At 56.9% G+C, this 20,195-nt stretch overlaps 1 protein-coding gene across 4 annotated transcripts in view; it reads right to left on the minus strand.

Annotated features, from left to right (window-relative positions):
• The window catches only part of KIF1A (kinesin family member 1A), a 90,402-nt gene that overhangs the window by 57,513 nt on the left and 12,694 nt on the right, over nt 1–20,195 (minus strand). For 3 of the 4 annotated variants that reach the window (XM_081493313.1, XM_081493311.1, XM_081493312.1), the window contains 3 exons: nt 9,793–9,960; nt 1,435–1,511; nt 199–378 (listed from right to left, as the gene is read on the minus strand). In XM_081493313.1, coding sequence (XP_081349439.1) covers nt 199–378; nt 1,435–1,511; nt 9,793–9,898 — 363 coding nt within the window. In that variant the 5' untranslated portion in view covers nt 9,899–9,960. Of the gene's footprint in view, nt 1–198; nt 379–1,434; nt 1,512–4,025; nt 4,165–9,792; nt 9,961–20,195 lie in introns of those variants that run through there. The other variant, XM_081493314.1, reaches the window with a different exon arrangement.

A 20,195-nucleotide genomic window follows, 5' to 3' on the forward strand; every position in this document is an offset into this window, starting at 1 on the left:
ATCCATGGATCTGGGTCTCCAGCCTCTTCACAGCCAATCTGCCCCATGCTGCCTCCAGCTTAGGCCCTACCTTCCTCCTGATTTACCTTCCCTCCTGGTCCCTGCTCTCCGGGGTACCTGTTCTGCCCTTCCCAGCCCCGCCCCAGGCCCCGCCCCCGGCCCCCGCCCCGCCCCCGCCCCGCCCCACCCGTCTCGTGCCTGCGGGATGATGCCCTGCTGGTCCTTCTCCTGCTTGCCCATCATGGTGTAGGACTTGCCAGCCCCAGTCTGTCCGTAGGCGAAGATGCAAACGTTGTAGCCTTCGAAGGCGTGCTGCAGCATCTCTTCGCCGATGTCGCGGTACACCTGCTTCTGCGAGGCGTAGTTGATGTCTTCCGGCTGCAGGACGAGAGGGAAGCAGCTGCAGGAGGCTGGGGTGCCGAGCCTTCCGCCCGCCAGGTTCACCGAGCGCCCGCATCGCACCAGGGGCCTCTGGGGGCCAGGGCCAGTGCGGTGGGGAGGACGCCTGCCCACCCACCCCCTCACAGGACACCTGGAGAGGGGAAATAACTTCGCGGTGGGGGTGGGGGCGGCTTCCAGAGGGAGCGGTAGGAGGAGCCGTCAGGCTAGGGCCTTTCAGCGTTTCAGCAGAGGGAACAGCATGTGCAAAGGATGGGAGGTGGGAGTACATGACGTGGTGCCTGATACCAACCTTGGTGTGGCGTCGTGGAGTGACAAGGTGGGGCTGGAGAGGCGGCAGGGTAGGGGCCCATGGGCTGGGCTATCGCCCCTGGACCCTGTCCTGAAGACAGCGGTCACTTTAGGCAGGACCGGGGGTACCCTGACTGTGGGCGAGGAGGGGCTGGAAGGTGAAATGGGGAGCCCTGGGACCAGGCTCTCCGATGTGATCCAAGGGGGCCTTGGCCCAGGGATGGAGGGCCTGGATGCCTTCTAGGATGGAGGGGGCTGGGGGATGGCAGGACTGGGTGTGGACCGGATGGAGGAGGTGGGAGGGGTGAAAAGCCCAGAGGTCTCCCAGGCTCCCAGGGGAAGTGCAGTGGAGGGCGTGGGCAGGCTGCTGTCAGGTGGGCAGGCTCAGCTTCGGACACTGAGCTTGGGATGTCTGGGGAAGAGCAAAGGCCGGTGGGCAAGTGGACGTACATCTCAGACCCTGGGAAACTGCCCCTGGTGGCCTGACAGCCCCTTGGTCCCTGTTGCAGCAGGGGACAGTGCATGTGGCAGCTCAGAGTGACCTTTCATGCACAAGGCAACTGAGGAAAGCAGGCCCTCCCCACGGGCCTCCACCTAGGCCCACACCTCCCACATCGGCCCTGCAGGGAGCAGGTGGGTCCCTCGCCCCACTGGCTCAGAGAGGTCAAAGGACTGGCCAAGGGTCACACAGCGAGCAGGGCGGAGCTGGCATCCACCCCGCCGGAACCCCAGCCCTGGGCTTACCGAGGTGTGTGACCAGTAGGAGTAGTCAAAGCTGAAGCTTTTGGGCGTCTCCTTGGGCTGTTTGGGGTTAACGATGGCTGCGGGGAGGGAGACAAACATAATGTTTAGCGCTGCCCTGAAAGGACACACTGACCCTGGACATGCCTGACAGGAACCCCAGAGCAGGGAGGCAGGGTCTTCAGAGGCCTCTAGCCCCAGAAAATCCAGCCCCCACCCTCCCTGAAATGGGCGGGGACGAGGCAGATAAGCCATCTCTGCCCACCCTGTGTCCGTCACCAAGGCAGTGCAGAGCGGTCCCTCTGTGCAGACACTGGGTCAGAGTGCAAGCCCGCGGCCCCTCCCCTCCCCTCGGGTCCACACTCTGTCCGCCTCCCCAGCCCTGCTCTCTCACGTCTGTTCTGCACACACATGCCCTAGGAGGCCCGGAAGACCATCAGTCACAGCCGCGTCCCCGCTGCTTTGGGGCCCGTCACCCTCGTGTGCTCGTCCGTGTCCAGGGCGTGCAGGCTGTCCCTCCGCGGGGACACCACGTAACCCTGCTCCTTCAGGGCCTGCGTGTCCGCTCTCGGGGTCTGTGGGGCTGTCTTCTGCTCAGGTCACCCCCCACTCCCCTCCTCCACCAGCCACACCTGGGCTGGCAGGAGGCAGCTCTCATGAAATATTGTTTCATCAAGGGACAAGCAATACCGCTCGCAGGCCTGCCACGTGAGCCGGGAGCCCCCCAGGATTCCCACACCCTGGACGGGCCTTGGCTCCCGGAGGCCTGGGCTCAGCTGGCAGCGTGTCTGCCGTGGCCGGGAAGCAGGGACTGAGGCCCCTGCCCCCTGGGACACTGTCTGAACCCCCGATGCCTGTGTTGATAGAGGACCCCGAGGACCCCTGAGGGCCCACCTGGCCAGGGACAGACGCCTCCCTGGGGCTTCACCTCCACCAGGAACTCGGGCCGTCCCAGTGGGCGAGGGCTCCAGACCGCTCCCCACCACGGCATCCCATCTGAGGAGCGCGGCACCCTCCTCCCTGTACTTGGAGGTGCAGGCCATGCTGCCCACCCCTCGGACTGGCTTTCCTCAGCTGCCAGCGCCTGGGGCCCTCGCCTTCCTGAGCTCCAGGACCCCACCCCCTGCCCTACCAGCCCGTGTCCTGGGTGATCTGTAACTCTCACTGAGAAAGCAGACCCCACCCCTGCGGCAGAATTCACACATCACCGAGTCCTGACCCCCCTCAGAATTCACACATGGAGTCCGGACCCCAGGACTCGGGATGTGACCTTATTTGGAAGCAGTGCTGGCAGGTGACAGTGGTTAAGGAGGAGGTTGCACTGGAGTTGGATGGGCCCTGATCCCACGGGACTGGTGTTCTTACAACAGGGGAACATGACAGACACACGTGGGGGAGGCCGTGTGAAGACGGAGGTGGAGACCGGGGCAGCGCTTCTCCAGGCCGGGAGACACCAGCATTTCCAGAAACCACTAGAGTCCCTTGGATTGCAAGGAGATCCAACCAGTCCATCCTAAAGGAGATCAGTCCTGGGTGTTCATTGGAAGGACTGATGCTGAAGCTGAAACTCCAATACTTTGGCCACCTGATGCGAAGAGCTGACTCATTGGAAAAGACCCTAATGCTGGGAAGGATTGGGGGCAGGAGGGGAAGGGGACGACAGAGGATGAGATGGTTGGATGGCATCACCGACTCGATGGACATGGGTTTGGGTAAACTCCGGGAGTTGGTGATGGACAGGGAGGCCTGGCGTGCTGCAATTCAGGGGGTCGCAGAGAGTCGGACACGACTGAGCGACTGAACTGAGCTGAACTAGAGGCGAGAGCCATAAAGAAGGCTGAGCGCCAAAGAATTGATGGTTTTGAACTGTGGTGTTGGAGAAGACTCTTGAGAGTCCCCTGAACTCCAAGGAGATCCAACCAGTCCATCCTAAAGGAAATCAACCCTGAATACTCCTTGGAAGGACTGATGCTGAAGCTCCAACACTTTGGCCACCTGATGTGAAGAGCTGACTCACTGGAAAAGACCCTGATGCTGGGAAAGATTGAAGGCAGGAGGAGAAGGGGACCACAGAGGATGAGACGGTTGGATGGCATGACTGACTCAATGGACGTGAGTTTGAGTAACTCTGGGAGATGGTGAAGGATGGGGAAGCCTGGTGTGCTGCAGTCCATGGGGTCGCAAAGAGTCGGACACGACTGAGCGACTGAACAGCAATAAAAAGAGGTGAGAGAGGTGGGGAGTCGATTCCCCTCCCCTCAGAAGGAACACCTTGATGTCCAAGCTGGTGACACCTTGATCCGGGACTCAACAGCCTCGGGACCTGTGTCTAAGCCGCCCCGTCTGCGGCACTCTGCTCTGGAGCCCTGGGACACTGGGACCTGCGTCCCAGCCCTGGCCACCCTGGCCTTGACCGGCTCGGCAGGCAGGCCCCTCACGGTGCTCTCCAGAAGGTCTTGCTCACGGCCTGGGTGTTACCAGAATCCCGGTACCCAGGGCTGACCCAGCTCCGGGCCCCAGGCCTCAGGTTTGAGGAGTTCTAGGTGACGACTCGGCACCCCTGGGAGGCCGGCAGGAGGGAGCAGGTGACTGACCATCACAGCCCTTTCTTTGGAGCCGAAAGGGGGTCACGTCATCCATGCCGCCTCCAGGAGCGAGGCTGAGAGGAGACCTGGCTGCCCGGGTTTCAACTCCTGCTGGACGTGGGGACGCGGCCGCCGGAACCTCGGCACAGACAATGCCGGCGCCGTGGAAACAACAATCACAGCGCCCCCCGAGCGCACACAGGCCCTGGCACCCACCAGCACCCCAGCTCAGCCCACCCTGTCTCCCCACCCCACCCAGTCCCCTCTCCTTTGCCAGCCACAACCCCTGCCCCCCCGGTGCTGACGTTGTCCGGGCACTGGGGTGTCTGCCCGCACTGGAGCCCCCAGCCCACCCAGGGCACAGATGTGCTCAAGGAACCTTGGGTGGGCAGGGGACAGCCCGCTGCCAGGGTCAGTGAGTGGGGAGCCCGCCAGGGAGACCACCGGGCAGAGTTGCTCTGGCTGTGGATCTGCTGTCACCTGCCCCTCCTCCCGCTGGCACAGGGTCTGTGGTGTGACTGTGACCCCACCATGCTCTGACCCCGGGGTCCTGTGGTGTCCCCACCACAGACAGTCCTGGGCTCCAGACAGGACGGCCTTCCCCAGGGTCCAGCCCAGGCCTGCTCTCCACCGACGCCTCTGAGCCCTCACCAGGGAGACCTCCCTGGGCCAGGGGGACGTGGCAGCACCCACCCCCCAGCACCGAGGCGATTTGGTGGAGGGAGGGGGGCTTCCCGTGTAGCCTCATGTCTCCTCCTCCTGAGGGTCCGAGGAGGGGCTGGGACCTCGGCTTGTCGAGTGGGGGACTCAGCGCCCCCGCCCCTGCCGTGGGCACACAGGGGGACAAAGACAGGCGCCGTGAGGGCAGGAACAGCAGGGCAGGGGCTGAACCAGGATGAGCCGCTCTCTCAGAGTCTGAAGACCCCAAACGCCGGGAGCCGCCTCTGCTCCTTCTAGGAGCGTGTGCTCAACGCTGAGGAGTTCCGTGAGCCTGTGGTTAAACCCTGGGGGGCTTGGAACTGATGCAAGGACAGTATTTACACCACGGAAATGGGCAAACAGAGGGTGTGTGTGTATGCCCGTGCATGTGTGTGTGTGTGTGTGCTGGAGCAAGTGAGGGGCTAGTTTAGTGACAGGCCACTGCTCACCACCTGTGAGATTTAGGAAGCGGCCTCGTTGAGACGGAGACAGAAACATCAGTGTCAGGGGTCTGGGGGACTTTCTCTCAGCATCGGGCTCATGTCAGGAGGGCCCTCCGGGTAGCAGGAGGAGTCGTCCTGCCCAGCAAGGCCCCCACGACGCTCCGCCAGCCATGGCCCCTGTCCCTGGCCCGTCTAGCTCCATGTCTGTGTCCCCACTGGAATGTCACCCCCAGGGCAGTGAGGGCCTCGGTCCTGCTCCCCAGGCCTGACGCTGGGAGTGGAGCCTGGGGCAGGCTGGGGCTCAGTGATGTCCACTCCAACATGAGTGTGAAGGGACCCCCCACCTTCTCCTCCCGGGTGCTGAGGGGTGTTGACCGGACCCCGCCCAGCCTCCTTTCCCTCCCTGTGCTACGGGAGCATCCTCAGCCCTGAGGGGCTCAAGGCAGAAAAGGAGGCCGTGTGGCCCTGCAAGTGGACAGCCCGTCTCGACCTCCCAGGTGGGCCCCGGGGAGAGGCAGCTCAAGGCAGGGAGCGTCCAGGGCATCCTGGCCTGGGGCCGGCCAGTGACAGTGGGCCCCCAGCTCCTCGCCACGGCTGCTGACCAGGGCCCTGCCTCTGACACCATGTGTCCGAGCCATTCCTCCAATACCCAAGCCCGCAGCCAGGTCACCACCTCCTGGCCACAGCCATGCTCCTGTCTGTGGTCTCCCAGGCCCAGTCTCACTCTCTTTGGAGCCCAGAACATTCTAGAATAGTGATGGAAAGTGGGCCAACTTCTCTGAGGACTTGGGTGTTGAGAATGTACATGAGCTGCTGGTCAACAAGAGCCTTTGTGCAACTAGCAGGGAATGTGTGGGCAGAGAAGACCGTCAGGAGGGTCCTGGTGGACCTTCCAGAACAGCAGTCCATTCCCTGAAACACACAGCAGGCCCAGCTAGCCAGGGTCCAGCCTTGCAGGCAGGAAGGCCAGGCTGGGTGAGGGCCTGTGGGGCCTGGCAGGCTGGAGGGCCTGGCCTTGAAGGCGTCCACCCTGCCACAGGCAGTGGCCTGGGTTGAACAGCGTCCTCCCCAAATTCATGTCCACCGGAACCTTAGAATGTGACCTATGACCTTACAGAAATAGGGTCCCTGCTGTAGCACCTTCTCCAGCCTCAAGGGGGCCAGACTGGACAGACCCCGACCCACATGGGGGCCAGGCTGGAGATATAAGAGAGCCAGGTCCTGGACAGACCCTCTGCCCGCATGGGGGCAGTAGCTGGACAAGACCTCAGCTTCCTGGGCAGGACACCCAGAAGTGCGTCCTGTATTAACAGGTCCCAGCAAGCTGGGCCCTGTTCCTACCGCCCGTGGCAGCCACCTGCTCAGCAACGCCCCTTCGAAGCGTCTGTGACCCCACCGTGTGACCAGAGCACCTGAACCCTCACCTCAGGTCTGCTTCTGGGGACCCAGTGGAGACAACACCATTCATGAGAGTCGCTACGAGCCCCTGACGTACCTGGGTGCCATGCTCAACACTGCCCCCTCCCAGGCTCCTACTGGGGCCTCTACAACATGCCCCAGGGCTCCTGCAAAGACCCCCAGCCCAGAACCCCCTTCCACAGAGCCTAGGGGTGCCCCAAGATACCCCCAGCCATGCCCGAATCCTCAGCCCTCTCAGCCCTGGGAGGCAGCCAGCATCCGCCCCGAGTGCCCCTCCCCTGGGGCAGACCCTCCCTCCAACCCTGTGGACAACAGAAGTTGTCCCCCACCCCACCTCCCACCCCCAGGGCTCCCCATCCTCCTCCTGCAACCTGAGGACCACTGGCTGCAGGTTCCACCACAGAGCTGCGGGCGACAGCTCTGGGTGCAAGCTGCCCGCCGAGCCCCGCCAACCACGCAGCCGGGGGAGGACCACGAATTCCCTCCCACCTGACACTAAGCGTGGGGCTGGGCTCCTGATCAGCAGGAGGGGACCCAAACACTGGTTCCACTTCCGGGGCCCCAAACGAGCCCGCTGGTCCCCAGTGTGAGAAGCAAAGATGCCTGCTCTGGGGTGGGTGAGGGTGGGTCAGGGCAGGGGGGCCTCCAGGTGTCAGCAACACCCTGCTTCTCGGTCTGGGTGCAGCTGAGTGCTCCCCAGAAGCACGTGCTCTGTCCCCTCTCCCCGGAAGCACATGCCCCGTCCACTCTCCCCGGGAGCACGCACCCTGTCCCCTCTCCCCGGGAGCACGCACCCTGTCCCCTCTCCCCAGGAGCACACTCTTTGTCCCCTCTCCCCGGGAGCACGTGCCCTGTCCCCTCTCCCCGGGAGCACACTCTTTGTCTCCTCTCCCCGGGAGCACGCGCCCTGTCCCCTATCCCCGGGAGCACGCTCTCTGTCCCCTCTCCCCGGGAGCACGCGCCCTTTCCACTCTCCCCGGGAGCACATTCTCTCCCCACTCTCCCCGGGAGCACACTCTTTGTCCCCTCTCCCCGGGAGCACGCGCCCTGTCCCCTCTCCCCGGGAGCACGCGCCCTGTCCCCTCTCCCCGGGAGCACGCTTTCTGTCCCCTCTCCCTGGGAGCACGCGCCCTGTCCCCTCTCCCCGGGAGCACACGCCCTGTCCCCTATCCCCGGGAGCACGCTCTCTGTCCCCTCTCCCCGGGAGCACGCGCCCTGTCCCCTGTCCCCGGGAGCACGCTCTCTGTCCCCTCTCCCCGGGAGCACGCGCCCTGTCCCCTCTCCCCGGGAGCACACTCTTTGTCCCCTCTCCCCGGGAGCACGCGCCCTGTCCACTCTCCCCGGGAGCGCACGCCCTTTCCACTCTCCCCGGGAGCACACGCCCTGTCCCCTCGCCCCAGGAGCACACTCTTTGTCCCCTCTCCCTGGGAGTACGCGCCCTGTCCCCTCTCCCCGGGAGCACATTCTCTGTCCACTCTCCCCGGGAGCACACTCTTTGTCCCCTCTCCCCGGGAGCACGCGCCCTGTCCTCTCTGCCCGAGAGCACATTCTCTGTCCCCTCTCCCCGGGAGCACACTCTTTGTCCCCTCTCCCCGGGAGCACGCGCCCTGTCCCCTCTCCCCGGGAGCACACTCTTTGTCCCCTCTCCCCGGGAGCACGCGCCCTGTCCCCTCTCCCCGGGAGCATGCGCCCTGTCCCCTCTCCCCGGGAGCACACTCTTTGTCCCCTCTCCCCGGGAGCACACTCTTTGTCCCCTCTCCCCGGGAGCGCACGCCCTTTCCACTCTCCCCAGGAGCACACGCCCTGTCCCCTCTCCCTGGGAGCACACTCTCTGTCCCCTCTCCCCGGGAGCACGCGCCCTGTGTCCTCTCCCCGGGAGCACGCGCCCTGTCCCCTCTCCCCGGGAGCACGCGCCCTGTCCCCTCTCCCCGGGAGCACGCGCCCTGTCCCCTCTCCCCGGGAGCACACTCTTTGTCCCCTCTCCCCGGGAGCATGCACCCTGTCCTCTCTCCTCGGGAGCACACTCTTTGTCCCCTCTTCCTGGGAGCACGCGCCCTGTCCCCTCTCCCCGGGAGCACGCGCCCTGTCCCCTCTCCCCGGGAGCACACTCTTTGTCCCCTCTCCCCGGGAGCATGCGCCCTGTCCTCTCTCCTCGGGAGCACACTCTTTGTCCCCTCTTCCTGGGAGCACGCGCCCTGTCCCCTCTCCCCGGGAGCACACTCTCTGTCCCCTCTCCCCGGGAGCACGCGCCCTGTCCCCTCTCCCTGAGAGCACATTCTCTGTCCCCTCTCCCCGGGAGCACACTCTCTGTCCCCTCTCCCCGGGAGCACATGCCCTTTCCACTCTCCCCGGGAGCACACGCCCTGTCCCCTCTCCCCGGGAGCACACGCCCTGTCCCCTCTCCCCGGGAGCACGCTCTTTGTCCCCTCTCCCCGGGAGCACGCGCCCTGTCCCCTCTCCCTGAGAGCACATGCTCTGTCCCCTCTCCCCGGGAGCACACTCTCTGTCCACTCTTCTGCCAACAAGCCCCAAATCAGCAGAGAGGCCCCAGAGTGCGGGGGTGCGGGGCTGAGTCCTCTGTGGCTCCGGCAGCCGGGTGTGTGCACTAGAGGGGCCCGGAGGCCACGCTGACCCTCTCAGCACTGCCATCCTCTCTCTCACTACACCTTCCTGTTGACCCCATGCCTCCTACTTCTCAGAAAGGTTTGAGATGACTTACAATTAGAAATAAAACGAACGAGCAGACACAAGATGAGAAATCAAGAACCTCGTGTCCTAGGCTGAAAAGTACCCTCCCCAAATTCACGTCTCCCCCGAACCTCACAGTGGGAGAAACAGGGTCTCTGAAGATGTACATAGCTGTTGAAATGAGGTCCCACTGGATCCGGGTTGCTCCATCCAGCGGTCAGTGTCCGTACGAGGCCATCCAAAGACGCAGACACCCAGGGGAGAAGCCCCGTGACGACGGAGCAGGGGAGGGGCGTGCAGGCGTGCCGTGGCCGGAGGCTGCGAGAGGCAGGAAGAGTGCTCCTCCGCCACTGCCACCCGGAGTCCCACCCTGTCAGCACCTCGGGTTTGAACTCTGGCCCCCACGACTGCGAGAGAATATACTTCTGTGGTTTTAAGCCACCCAATTTGTGGCCTCTGTTCCTGCAGCCTCAGGAAACCATGCATGGAATGGACGAGGGAGCCCTGGGGCCGCGCACGGTACTCACTGGTGGTGCTCCCTGACATCTGGATGATGCACTTGGACTCGCGGCTCATCTCCCGGGAGTTGAAGGGGCGGACGCGCACCGCCACCTTCACCGAGGCCCCGGCCATCTCTGCGGCCTCTGTGGGTCACTCCTGGCAGCGGTGGGAGCCCCGGCAAGCAAGGGAGACACCTTGGGGAAGAGGGAGATGTGAGTTAGAAACAGTTTCCAGAAAGGCGGAGCAGGCGTTTCTGGCAATGGAACCCCCTCTGGTCCAGCCCCGGTGACACCTACTGGGATGACCAGTCCACGAGGAGGAGACACGGAGGGGGCGGCTGTGGGCGAGAAAGGCCCCGAGTTTTAGGAAAGACAGTCAAAGGGATGAGAGGAGCCTGAGAAAGCGGCAGCCTGACAAGAAGCAGCTAATTCACTCCGGGACCTGCAAAGACTGCAGGTGCCTCTGGAGCTCACTGACTGAGTGGGACTGTCCAAGGCGACTTAAACAGAGAAATGCACGTGAGGGGGCACCATGTGAAGAAAAGACGGGGCCGGCCAGCTGAGGACCGGGCGAAAACCACCCAGAGGCAGAAGACAGGGCTTCCCTGGTGGCTCAGGGGTGCAGGAGACGGCAGCTGCCAGTGCAGGAAACACCGGTTTGATCACTGGTCCAGGAAGGTCCCACATGGCAGACCAAGTCAGCCCACGCACCACCACTACTGAGCTCACGTGCCCTAGAGCCCGTGCCCTGCAGAGAGAGGCCCGCGCAACACAGCTGGAGTGTAACCCCTGCTTGCCACAACTAGGGAAAAGCCCACACAGCAACAAAGACACAGCACAACCAAAAATAAATCAAGAAAAAATTTTTTTGAAGCCAGGAGACCACAGGCAATGTTCTCTCCCACAGCCTCAGAGGGAACCAGCCTGCTGACCCCTTGGTCCGGGACATCCAGCCTCCAGACTCGGAGACAATACACTTCTGTTGTCTAAGCCCTCAGTCTGTGCTACTTTGTGACAGCAGCTGTTAGCTCCAGCAGAGTAATGAAGACTCTGAGACCCCCACCCCTACCAGTGAACATCCAGGACGTGCCCCCCAACCCCACCGCCACCACCAGGCAGGAGGCCAGAGGCTACCCTCGGGGAGACTGAGGCTCTGTGCAGCCTGGGGCTCTGAGGACCAGCTGAGGGTGGGTGTGAAGAGCCCAGTGAGATGGCCGGCAGGGGGACCCCAGCCTCCTGCTCCTGCTGCGGGGCCCCTAGCGTGCTGGCCGCCAGGGGAGACTGAGCAGGATCACACCCTTCTTTGCAACCCCATGGACTGTAGCCCATCAGGCTCCTCCATCCATGGAATTTTCCAGGCAATAGTTGTGGAGTGGGCTGCCATTCCCTTCAGGAGATCTTCCTGACCCAGGTATCAAACCCGGGGTCTCCCGCGTTGCGGGCAGATGCTCTACTGTCTGAGCCACCAGGGAAGTGAGCACACACGAAAACTAAGACAACGAGAAGGAGCACAATAGGGAGATTCAGTCACGTCCGACTCTCCGCGGACCGCAGCCCACCAGGCTCCTCCATCCGTCGAGTCCTCCAGGCAAGAACACTGGAGTGGGTTGCCATTTCCTCCTCCAGGGGATCGTCCCAACCCAGGGATGGAACCCAGGTCTCCTGCATTGCAGGCAGAGTCTTTACCTTCTGAGCCACAGATTTTAAACACTTTGTAATTCATATTCTCAGGAAGAAAAGTTACTCATCCATGAGCAAGTGAAGGATACTATTTTTAAAAGGAACTTTTAATGAGTAAGAAAGAGTTCTTGGAAATTAAGAATACGAAAACAGAACCTTTAAAAGTAAACGAAAAGCTTGGAAATTAAGTAATTTTCCATGCAAGAAGAGAAATAAAATTTGAGGATCAATGAAAAGAAACTATTAAAGAAATAATTCAAGAAAGCTTTCCAGCATTGCCAGTCATGAGTTTCCAAATTCAGAGGTTTCCCTTACCCCACCTGCTATAAGAAGTCACAAACTGCAGCGAATGGTGAACTTTGAAGAGTTCCGGGCTAAAGGGAAGATAGCAGAGAGCAAGGCAGGCCACAGAGGAGGGAGACTCAGAACGGCACCGTCCTCTCATGGCCCCTGCAGGAAGGAACACTGTCAGATTGTGGAGGAACGGCAGCAATGCTCAGCCCAGAGCTCTGAGCTCAGGCAAACCACAGCCGGGGGAGCGTGGAAGGGAGACCCAGGAAGACTCTGCAAGAGGTGGGAACCTGTGCTCCACAGGTGAGGAAGACGTGGCTGGGGTGAAGGGGTCCCAGGAGGGCCCTGGGGCCGCCTGGAGGGGGACACCCCTGATCAGAGGGCAGTGGAGGGGACCCACCCAGGGGCAAGACGACGCTGCAAGGCCGGAGGTGCTCTCACATGCAGAGAAGCGTCCTTCAGAGGGTTTGATCAGAGATCAGTGATGAACCCAGGCCTCAGCTGTCAATTATTTCTGATAAAATCTTCTACAAGAAGGAAAATGTAGGGACTTCCCTGATGGTACACAGGGAAAGAATCCGCTTTCCAGTGCAGGGGATGAGGGTTTGATCCCTGGTCAGAGAACTAAGATCTCAGACGCCACATGGCAACTAAGCCCGAGCGCCACAACTCGAGGCTCCATGGCCCCAATGAAAGATGCGCGTGATGAACGAAGGCCCACAGACAGCACCCAAGGCCCAGCCCAGCCGGATAAACAAATGTTACAGGCAAACACAAGCAGAGTGCACTCGAGCCGCAGGAGAGACTGTTCACCAGTCCCGCTGTGTAAACAACACGCTACACTAATCAACACACAGGAGGCACGGCAGGAAGACGGGAGAGGCGTTGAGTGCCGAGGGGCCACTGACGGCGCGGACAAGCTGACCGTCCCGGGGGAGTAAATGGAGCAGACAAACCAGGACACGGGGACTCCGGGGCCGGGGCACTGGCAGGGCTGCTTCTCACAGAGACCCCCCAGCCCCCACGGAGCTTGATGCCGCGTCCGCAATGTGTGACTTTGGTGATATTTCAGGAACAAACCGAAGAGAAAGGCCAGGAAGGAGACGGAGGCCTGGAGACCCACAGAGAGGCCGGGCTCGGGGCCAGCACCCCAGGGAGTGGGGCAGGGCCCAGCCAGGGTCGGCCCCGCCCTTATCTCAGCTGTGTGACTCAGCCCCTGGGCCTCGGTTTACCCATCTGCTCCATGACCGGTTTGAGGAGGTTGATCCCAAAGTGATTTCACCCTGGGGTCCCAGACCTCCGGGGAAAGTGGCTTCCCCAGGGCTGTAGGCCAGTGGTGGCCGGCATCGCTGCTCCCCCGCGGGGACTCGGGGCTGAGGAGGGGCTCCCAGGAAAGGGGGGACAGCAGGCTAAGGACAGCGAGCTGCTGGTCGCAGCAACGGCCGGGAGCTCCAGGAAACAGGCAGCCCGGAGTTCTGGGGGCTCCTGCTCGCCGCCGTGGTTCAGTCGTTCACTTGCCGGGGCTCCCCTACTACTGTCTGAAATGAACTTGATGCCCGTTAAGGCCTGAGCCCCCTGTCACCAGAGGCATCCAAGTAGAGCAGAGGCCTGGGGCCTCTTTGAGACCCTCCCACACTGAGGGCCCATGACACCGCCCCTTCTGAAAAGATCTGCTTCAGCCTCCCCTGCAATCATCGCCCTCTGGAGAGTCTGACCAAAAGACCCCCTTCCAGGATGGCGGTGGGGGGGGCACCTCTGTGCACAGACCCAGGACCAAGAGCAGGAGGGGCTGCGAGACCCAGGTGCCCCTCTCTCTACTGACAGCAGAGGGCATGGGCAGGGCTGGGGTCAATCCCGCAAACTCCCAGGGCCAGCTCCTCGGTGCCCAGGACTCCCCAGAACAGGCTGGACAGGAGCAGGTCTGTCCTCTCAGGCAACATAGCTCATCCAAGGCTACAGGGAGACGAGAAAGCACCAGGCCGGCCAACACCCGAGGCCAAAAGCTCGGGATGCGAGCGAAAGCCCAGGCGGTGGGGGCTGAATTCGGGGGCTGGACTCACGCCAGCCCCACCCCGCAGCCCCTTCCAGCCACGCGCGCGCCTCCATCCACACCCCACAGATGTTTCTTCAACTCTCTCACCTTCTTACATCCATGAACGGCCATCCAGCGTGGGCCGGAGGGCGCGCCTCTCTGAGAATGCATGTTGCCTTATGCGGGAAAATCTTTGCACTTTTGAAACTGAGAAAAGTCTTAGGACATTCTGGCTGGACTGGGAAGAGTAGAACAAGGTGGTGAATTCCTAGTGAGAATGCAAACTAGGATGAGGATTCTAATACACTTTCAGCAATAGGCCCTATGCCTTAAACGTAAAGGCTGTGTCCTTTGAATACGTGATCCCAAGTCCTAAAACAGGTGATAATTAGAAACAAAGAAAATATTCATGAAAGGTGTTCAATTTGATATTGCAAAATTCTCCCCAGATTTAGCTATATTCATTCAGTGCAATTCCAATAAGCAAAATATTCCAACAGGATTTTCAGTGAAATTTGGCAAGAGTTTCGAAAAAGAAGGAGAAAGAGGGGAGCACACCTACCGGCTACGTATTTACTCTAAAGGCAGCAGCTCCCAGAGCCTAGGGGTGACGCGAGAACAGAGGAAAGTGGAGAACATGAAGCTGGGCCACAGACACACGCAAACAGACACACCCAAAACCCAGCAGTGATAAAGCAGGGTCGCAGGATGGGATAGGGTTGGTATTGGACCACCGGCTAAAGAAAGAAGAGCCAGAGCTTAGTCTGGGAAAGCATTTACAAGAACACACAGCAGACGCTGCTCCTGGCCCTGGGGGGAGACCGAGCACTGGCACCTAACAGGAAAAACAAAGGAGGGCTTGTGCGTCCAGGTGGGGGACGCTGGCGGAAGACGCCAGCTTCCGTCTCCCCCGCCCCGCCCGCCCGCCCCGGCATTCACAATGGGAGGAGCTGCGCACGGTCTTTAAATCTGCTTGAAGGAATCTAAGAGCTACAGCAGCCATGCAGACTGGCGGGCGGAGATTCCAGGGGGCTGCTGTGGGGTAGGGGATGACTTCCCCAGCACATTCTCCCCCAGCGCTTTGCATTCCGGTCACAGGCACGAGGCTGCGAGTCCAGAGTCTTCCCATGCAGAGAGCCGTTGCTGAGGGATGGAGAACCTGCAGAGCTTTTTGGTGGAGAAAAACAACACTTAAGAGGCCAAGATCCCAGGAGAAAGAAGCAGAGACTTAAATGGAACAAATGGTCAGTTCTCCCCTTAAGACATTTGCCAAACTCCAAAGGCAGGAAGGGCGGAAGTTTCGAACTCAAGCAGAAAGCCTCTGGAAATCAAAGAGAATTCTCCCATGGTCTCAGGTGCCAAGGAGACAGCGTTCGGGCCCCTGGGAGAACGGGCCTCAGCAACCACACCAGGACCTGATCTGGAAACCCTGACAGGCACAGACTGTGAACGCAGGGCAGAAGCACACGTAGGACTGCTGCTGTTGTTCAGTTGCTGACTTGTGTCGGGATCCTTGTGTCCACTCCATGGACTGCGGTGCACCAGGCTTCCCTGTCCTCCACCGTCTTCCAGAGCGTGCTCAAACTCATGTCCACTGAGTCGGTGATGCCATCCAGCCATCTCATCCTCTGTCGTCCCCTTCTCCTCCTGCCCTCAGTCTTTCCCAGCATCAGGGTCTTTTCCAATGAATAGACTCTTCACATCAGGTGGCCAAAGTATTGGAGTTTCAGCTTCAGCAACAGTCCTTCTAATGAATATCAAGGACTGATTTCCTTTAGGACTGACTGGTTGGATCTTCTTGCAGTCCAAGGGATTCTCAAGAGCCTTCTCCAACACCACAGTTCAAAAGCGTCAATTCTTCGGGGATCAGCTTTCTTTATAGTCCAACTCTCACATGCATACATGACCACTGGAAAAACCATAGCCTCGACTAGACGGACCTTTGTTGACAAAGTGATGTCTCTGCTTTTTAATATGCTGTCTAGGTTGGTCAGAGCTTTTCTTTAAAGGAGGAAGCGTCTTTTAATTTTGTGGCTGCAGTCACCATCCTCAGTGGTTTTGGAGCTCAAGAAAATAAAATCTGTCACTGTTTCCACCTTTTCTCCATCTATTTGCTATTAAGTGATGGGACTGGATGCCATGATCTTAGTTTCTTGAATGTTGAGTTTTAAGCCAGCTTTTTCACTCTCCTCTTCCACCCTCATCAAGCAGCTCTTTAGCTTCTCTTCACTTTCTGCCATGAGGGTGGTGTCATCTGCATATCTGAGGTTGTTGATGTTTCTCCTGGCAGTCTTGATTCCAACTTGTGATTATCCAGCCTGGCATTTCCTGTGATGTACTCTGCATAGAAATTAAATAAGCAAGGTGACAATATACAGCCTTGACATACTCCTTTCCTAATTGAGAACCAGTCTGTTGTTCTATGACTGGTTCTAATTGTTGCTTCTTGATCTGCATACATGTTTCTCAGGAGGCAGGTAAGGTGATCTGATATTCCCATCTCTTTAAGAATTTTCCAGTTTGTTGTGATCCACACAGTCAAAGACTTTAGTGTAGTCAATAAAGCAGAAGTAGATGTTTTCTTAAAATTCCCTTGCTTTTTCCACAAACCATCGGATACTGGTAATTTGATCTCTGGCTCCTCTGCCTTTTCTAAATCTAGCTTATACATCTGGAAGTTCTCAGTTCAAAAACTGTTGAAGCCTACCTTGAAGGATTTTGAGCATTACCTTGCTAACATATGAAATGAGCACAATTGTACCGTAATTTGAATATTCTTTGGCATTGCCTTTCTTTGGGATTGGAATGAAAACTGATCTTTTCTAGTTCTGTGGCCATTGCTGAGTTTTCCAAATTTGCTAGCATATTGAGTACAGCATTTTCACAGCATCATGTTTTAGGATTTGAAATAGCTCAGCCAGAACTCCATCACCTCCCTAGCTTTGTTTGTAGTGATGCTTCCTAAGGCCCACTTGACTCACACTCCAGGATGTCTGGCTCTAGGTGAGTGACCACACCATAGTGGTTACCCAGATTATTAAGACCTTTTTTGTACAGTTCTTCTGTGTATTCTGGCCAACTCTTCTTAATATCTTCTGCTTCTGTTAGGTCCTTGCTGTTTCTGTCCTTTATCGAGCCCATCTTTGCATGAAATGCTCCCTTGGTATCTCCAATTTTCTTGAAGAGATCTCTCGTCTTTCCCCTTCTGTTGTGTCCTCTATTTGTGTGTGTGTGTGTGTGTCTGTGTGTGTGTTGTTCACTTAGGAAGGCTTTCCTATCCCCTCTCGCTGTCCTCTGGAACTCTGTGTTCAGTTGGGTGTATCTTTCCCTTTCTCCTTTGTGCTTGCTTCTCTTCTTTTCTCAACGATTTGTAAGGCCTCCTCAGACAACATTCTGCCTTCTTACTTTTCTTTTTCTTTGGGATAGTTTTGGTCACTGCCTCCTGTACAATGTTGCTAATCTCCGTCCATAGTTCTTCCTAGTTTATCTCTAGATAGTGTATTAAAAAGCAGAGACATCACTTTGCTGACAAAGTTCCACGTAGTCAAAGCCATGGTTTTTCCAGTAGTCATGTACAGATGTGAGAGCTGAACTAACCATAAGGAAGGCTAAGCACTGAAGAATTGATGCTTTCAAATTGTGGTGTTGGAGAAGACCCTTGAGAGTCCCTTGGACTGCAAGGAGATCAAACCAATCAAACCTAAAAGAAATCAACCTTGAATATTCATTGGAAGTACTGATACTGAAGCTAAAGCTCCAATGTTTCGGCACCTGATGCAAGGAACTGACTCATTGGAAAAGACTCTGATGCCGGGAAACATTGAAGGCAAAAGAGCAAGGGGTTGGCAGAGGATAAGATGGTTAGATAGCATCAGCATCTCATTGGAAATGAATGAATCTGGGCAAACTCAGGAGATGGTGGAAGACAGGGGAGCCTTGCATGCTGCAGTCCATGGGGTCACAGTCAGACATGACTTAGCGACTGAACAACAACAGTTATTTCAGTGGCATTTCAGGAGGAAGAGAAGATAAATTAGAAACGACAAACCAAACACTAAATTCTATATAATTCTATTTATGTAACTTCTAAAACAGGCCAAAAATGAGTGGAATAAGCACGTTATTTAGCAATAAGAGCTAAATAGCAACAGTAAGAACAAAACGGCTAAAGGGAGTTGAAAGTGGTTGGGCACAGAGAGCAAAAATGCTGATTTTCTAAATGGATCTTGTAGATATATTTGACTCTTCTAAATGACGTTCATATTTAACCTAAAAATTATTTTTAAAATAATCAAGAGGTTCAGGGAAAGTAGGAGAGAGAGAAAGCTAGCTCACCTTGGTTGGCAAGTACCAGGTGCATGAAAACAAAAATTGGTTTTGTTCATTAAGTAATTATTTCAAAATAATGGGGGAACAGGGTGAATGAAAGATTCCCATTTCTGGCAGTATGATGGATGAGATATCTTCCCATTAGAAATCACCATGAAATCTGGGATATATAACAAGCATCAGAATAAAGAATGGAATTCTGGAAAAGAGGAGAAAGGAAGGGGCTGGAAGTGGGGAGCCCACCCACCAGCCCACCCGGGAGGAAGCTGCACCAGAAATGCAGACAAGTGGGTTTCACCTGCTGAGTGGGGGATGGAAGGTGTGTCCTCAAAGACAGGCAGTCAGAACTGGAACCAAGTGTCACAAAAAGCTGGATTCTCTGGAAGTGAGGAAAAGCCATCGGCCATCAAAGGGACATGGAAATTGGTCTGAATGGCCCTCAGCCCCTTGTGGTGAGAAAGCCAGTGCTTCTGAGAATTTGAGGCCACAGACCTGACCTCACGCAGGTTTGGATCTAAAATTCACAAAGCCCATGTGATCAGGGAAGCCCAAGGCCGAGACATTAGCTCAGAATAGTCTCAGGTGTTTGCAGCCAAAGTATCTCACAAAAGCACATACAAACCCTCCTCAAGAAGAGCTTCCTCCCTAGGGGCCCCAACATTCCCAGAGATGAAGATCAATCAAATGGGTGCTCACGGTGACACACTACCCAGCACCCGAGATGAAATTCACCATGAGAGTCAAGAGGAAAAGGTAAAGAAAACCGGAATTAGACGCTCAAGAACCTCAGTCGTCAGATTCGGATCACAAAATAAGTGCACTCAAACTGTTTACAGAAATAAGCAGGAGTGGAAAAGAATGCAGTAAAATATGGGGGATAAACCATGCAGAACTTTAAAAAATGTAATCCTTTAAATTTTAAAGTTTAGCAGACGTTAATCAGCAAATTAAATGGAGCTGAACAGGGAATTAATGAACTGGAAAATGTCAGGAAAAAATTACCCAGAATGGTCCCAAAGAGACAAAATGATGAAACCAGAAAGCCAAGGTTAGGGGCCATGCCACATGGAACAGTTCATTAATTCATCATGGCAGGAGGTTTAATACACCTCTCACTAACTGACAGACCAAGCAGACACATAATTAACAAGGATGGAGACCGTTTGAACAACATAATAATCATGAACTAATGAACACATGTGCTCTCTCTTGCCCTCAAAAATTAGAGAAACACATTCTTTTCTAAAACATAGGGAACATTTACAATATTTTACCATGTAGACTCTGTATCAAATGGATCATGTAATTTGAATACAATTAAATCAAGAAATCAATAAAAGATCATTACAAATCCATATGTTTAGAAATTTTCAAAAGTAAACTTTTTTAAAAAAGATGTTTCTGGCCATGACACAAGACGTGCCAGATCTTAGTTTACTGACCAGGAATCAAACCCATGCCTCCTGCAGTGGAAGAGTCAAGTCTTAACCAGTGAACCACCAGGGAAGTCCCAACATCCAAATAACCAACACACAAAAGAAAAAACCACAGAGTTTTTTATTTGCAGAGTTACAAATAAACGTAGTCGTATATGATCATGAAGATACTACCAGCAAAACTGACAGCACTTCCCCGCCGAGCCACGAAGGACCGCACTCAACCTCCCATGGTAAACAACAGCCAGTGAGCTGGACAAAGCAGGTGTGAATAACTGTTTTTAGACATGACCCAAAGGCTCTGACAGCAAGGAAACACAGGGGCATGAGCCCTACCATCGCCAGGTCTGCCTGGAGGTGATCTACAGACCTCAGGCACTGGCAGGGGGCTCTTGACCAGCTTGTCAACTTTGATGAGTTGAGGAGATGAAGGTCAGAGTCTGGGTAGGTGGCAGCAGCTGGAATGTGTGGCTCAGAGTCCGGAAGGGGAAGCATTAACTGGTAACAGAGCTCCAGAAATCCGCTAGGGACTCACTTGAGTCTTACTATTGTTGTTTGGTCACTCAGTTCCGTCCAACTCTTTTTGACCCATGGACTGTAGCCTGCCAGGCTGCTCTGTCCATGGGATTTCCCAGGAGAGGTTTGCCATTTCCTTCTCCAGG

This window comes from Giraffa tippelskirchi, chromosome 5 (genome assembly GCF_054371585.1).
Source record: "Giraffa tippelskirchi isolate mGirTip1 chromosome 5, T2T-mGirTip1v1.2.pri, whole genome shotgun sequence".
Taxonomy (NCBI): domain Eukaryota; kingdom Metazoa; phylum Chordata; class Mammalia; order Artiodactyla; family Giraffidae; genus Giraffa; species Giraffa tippelskirchi.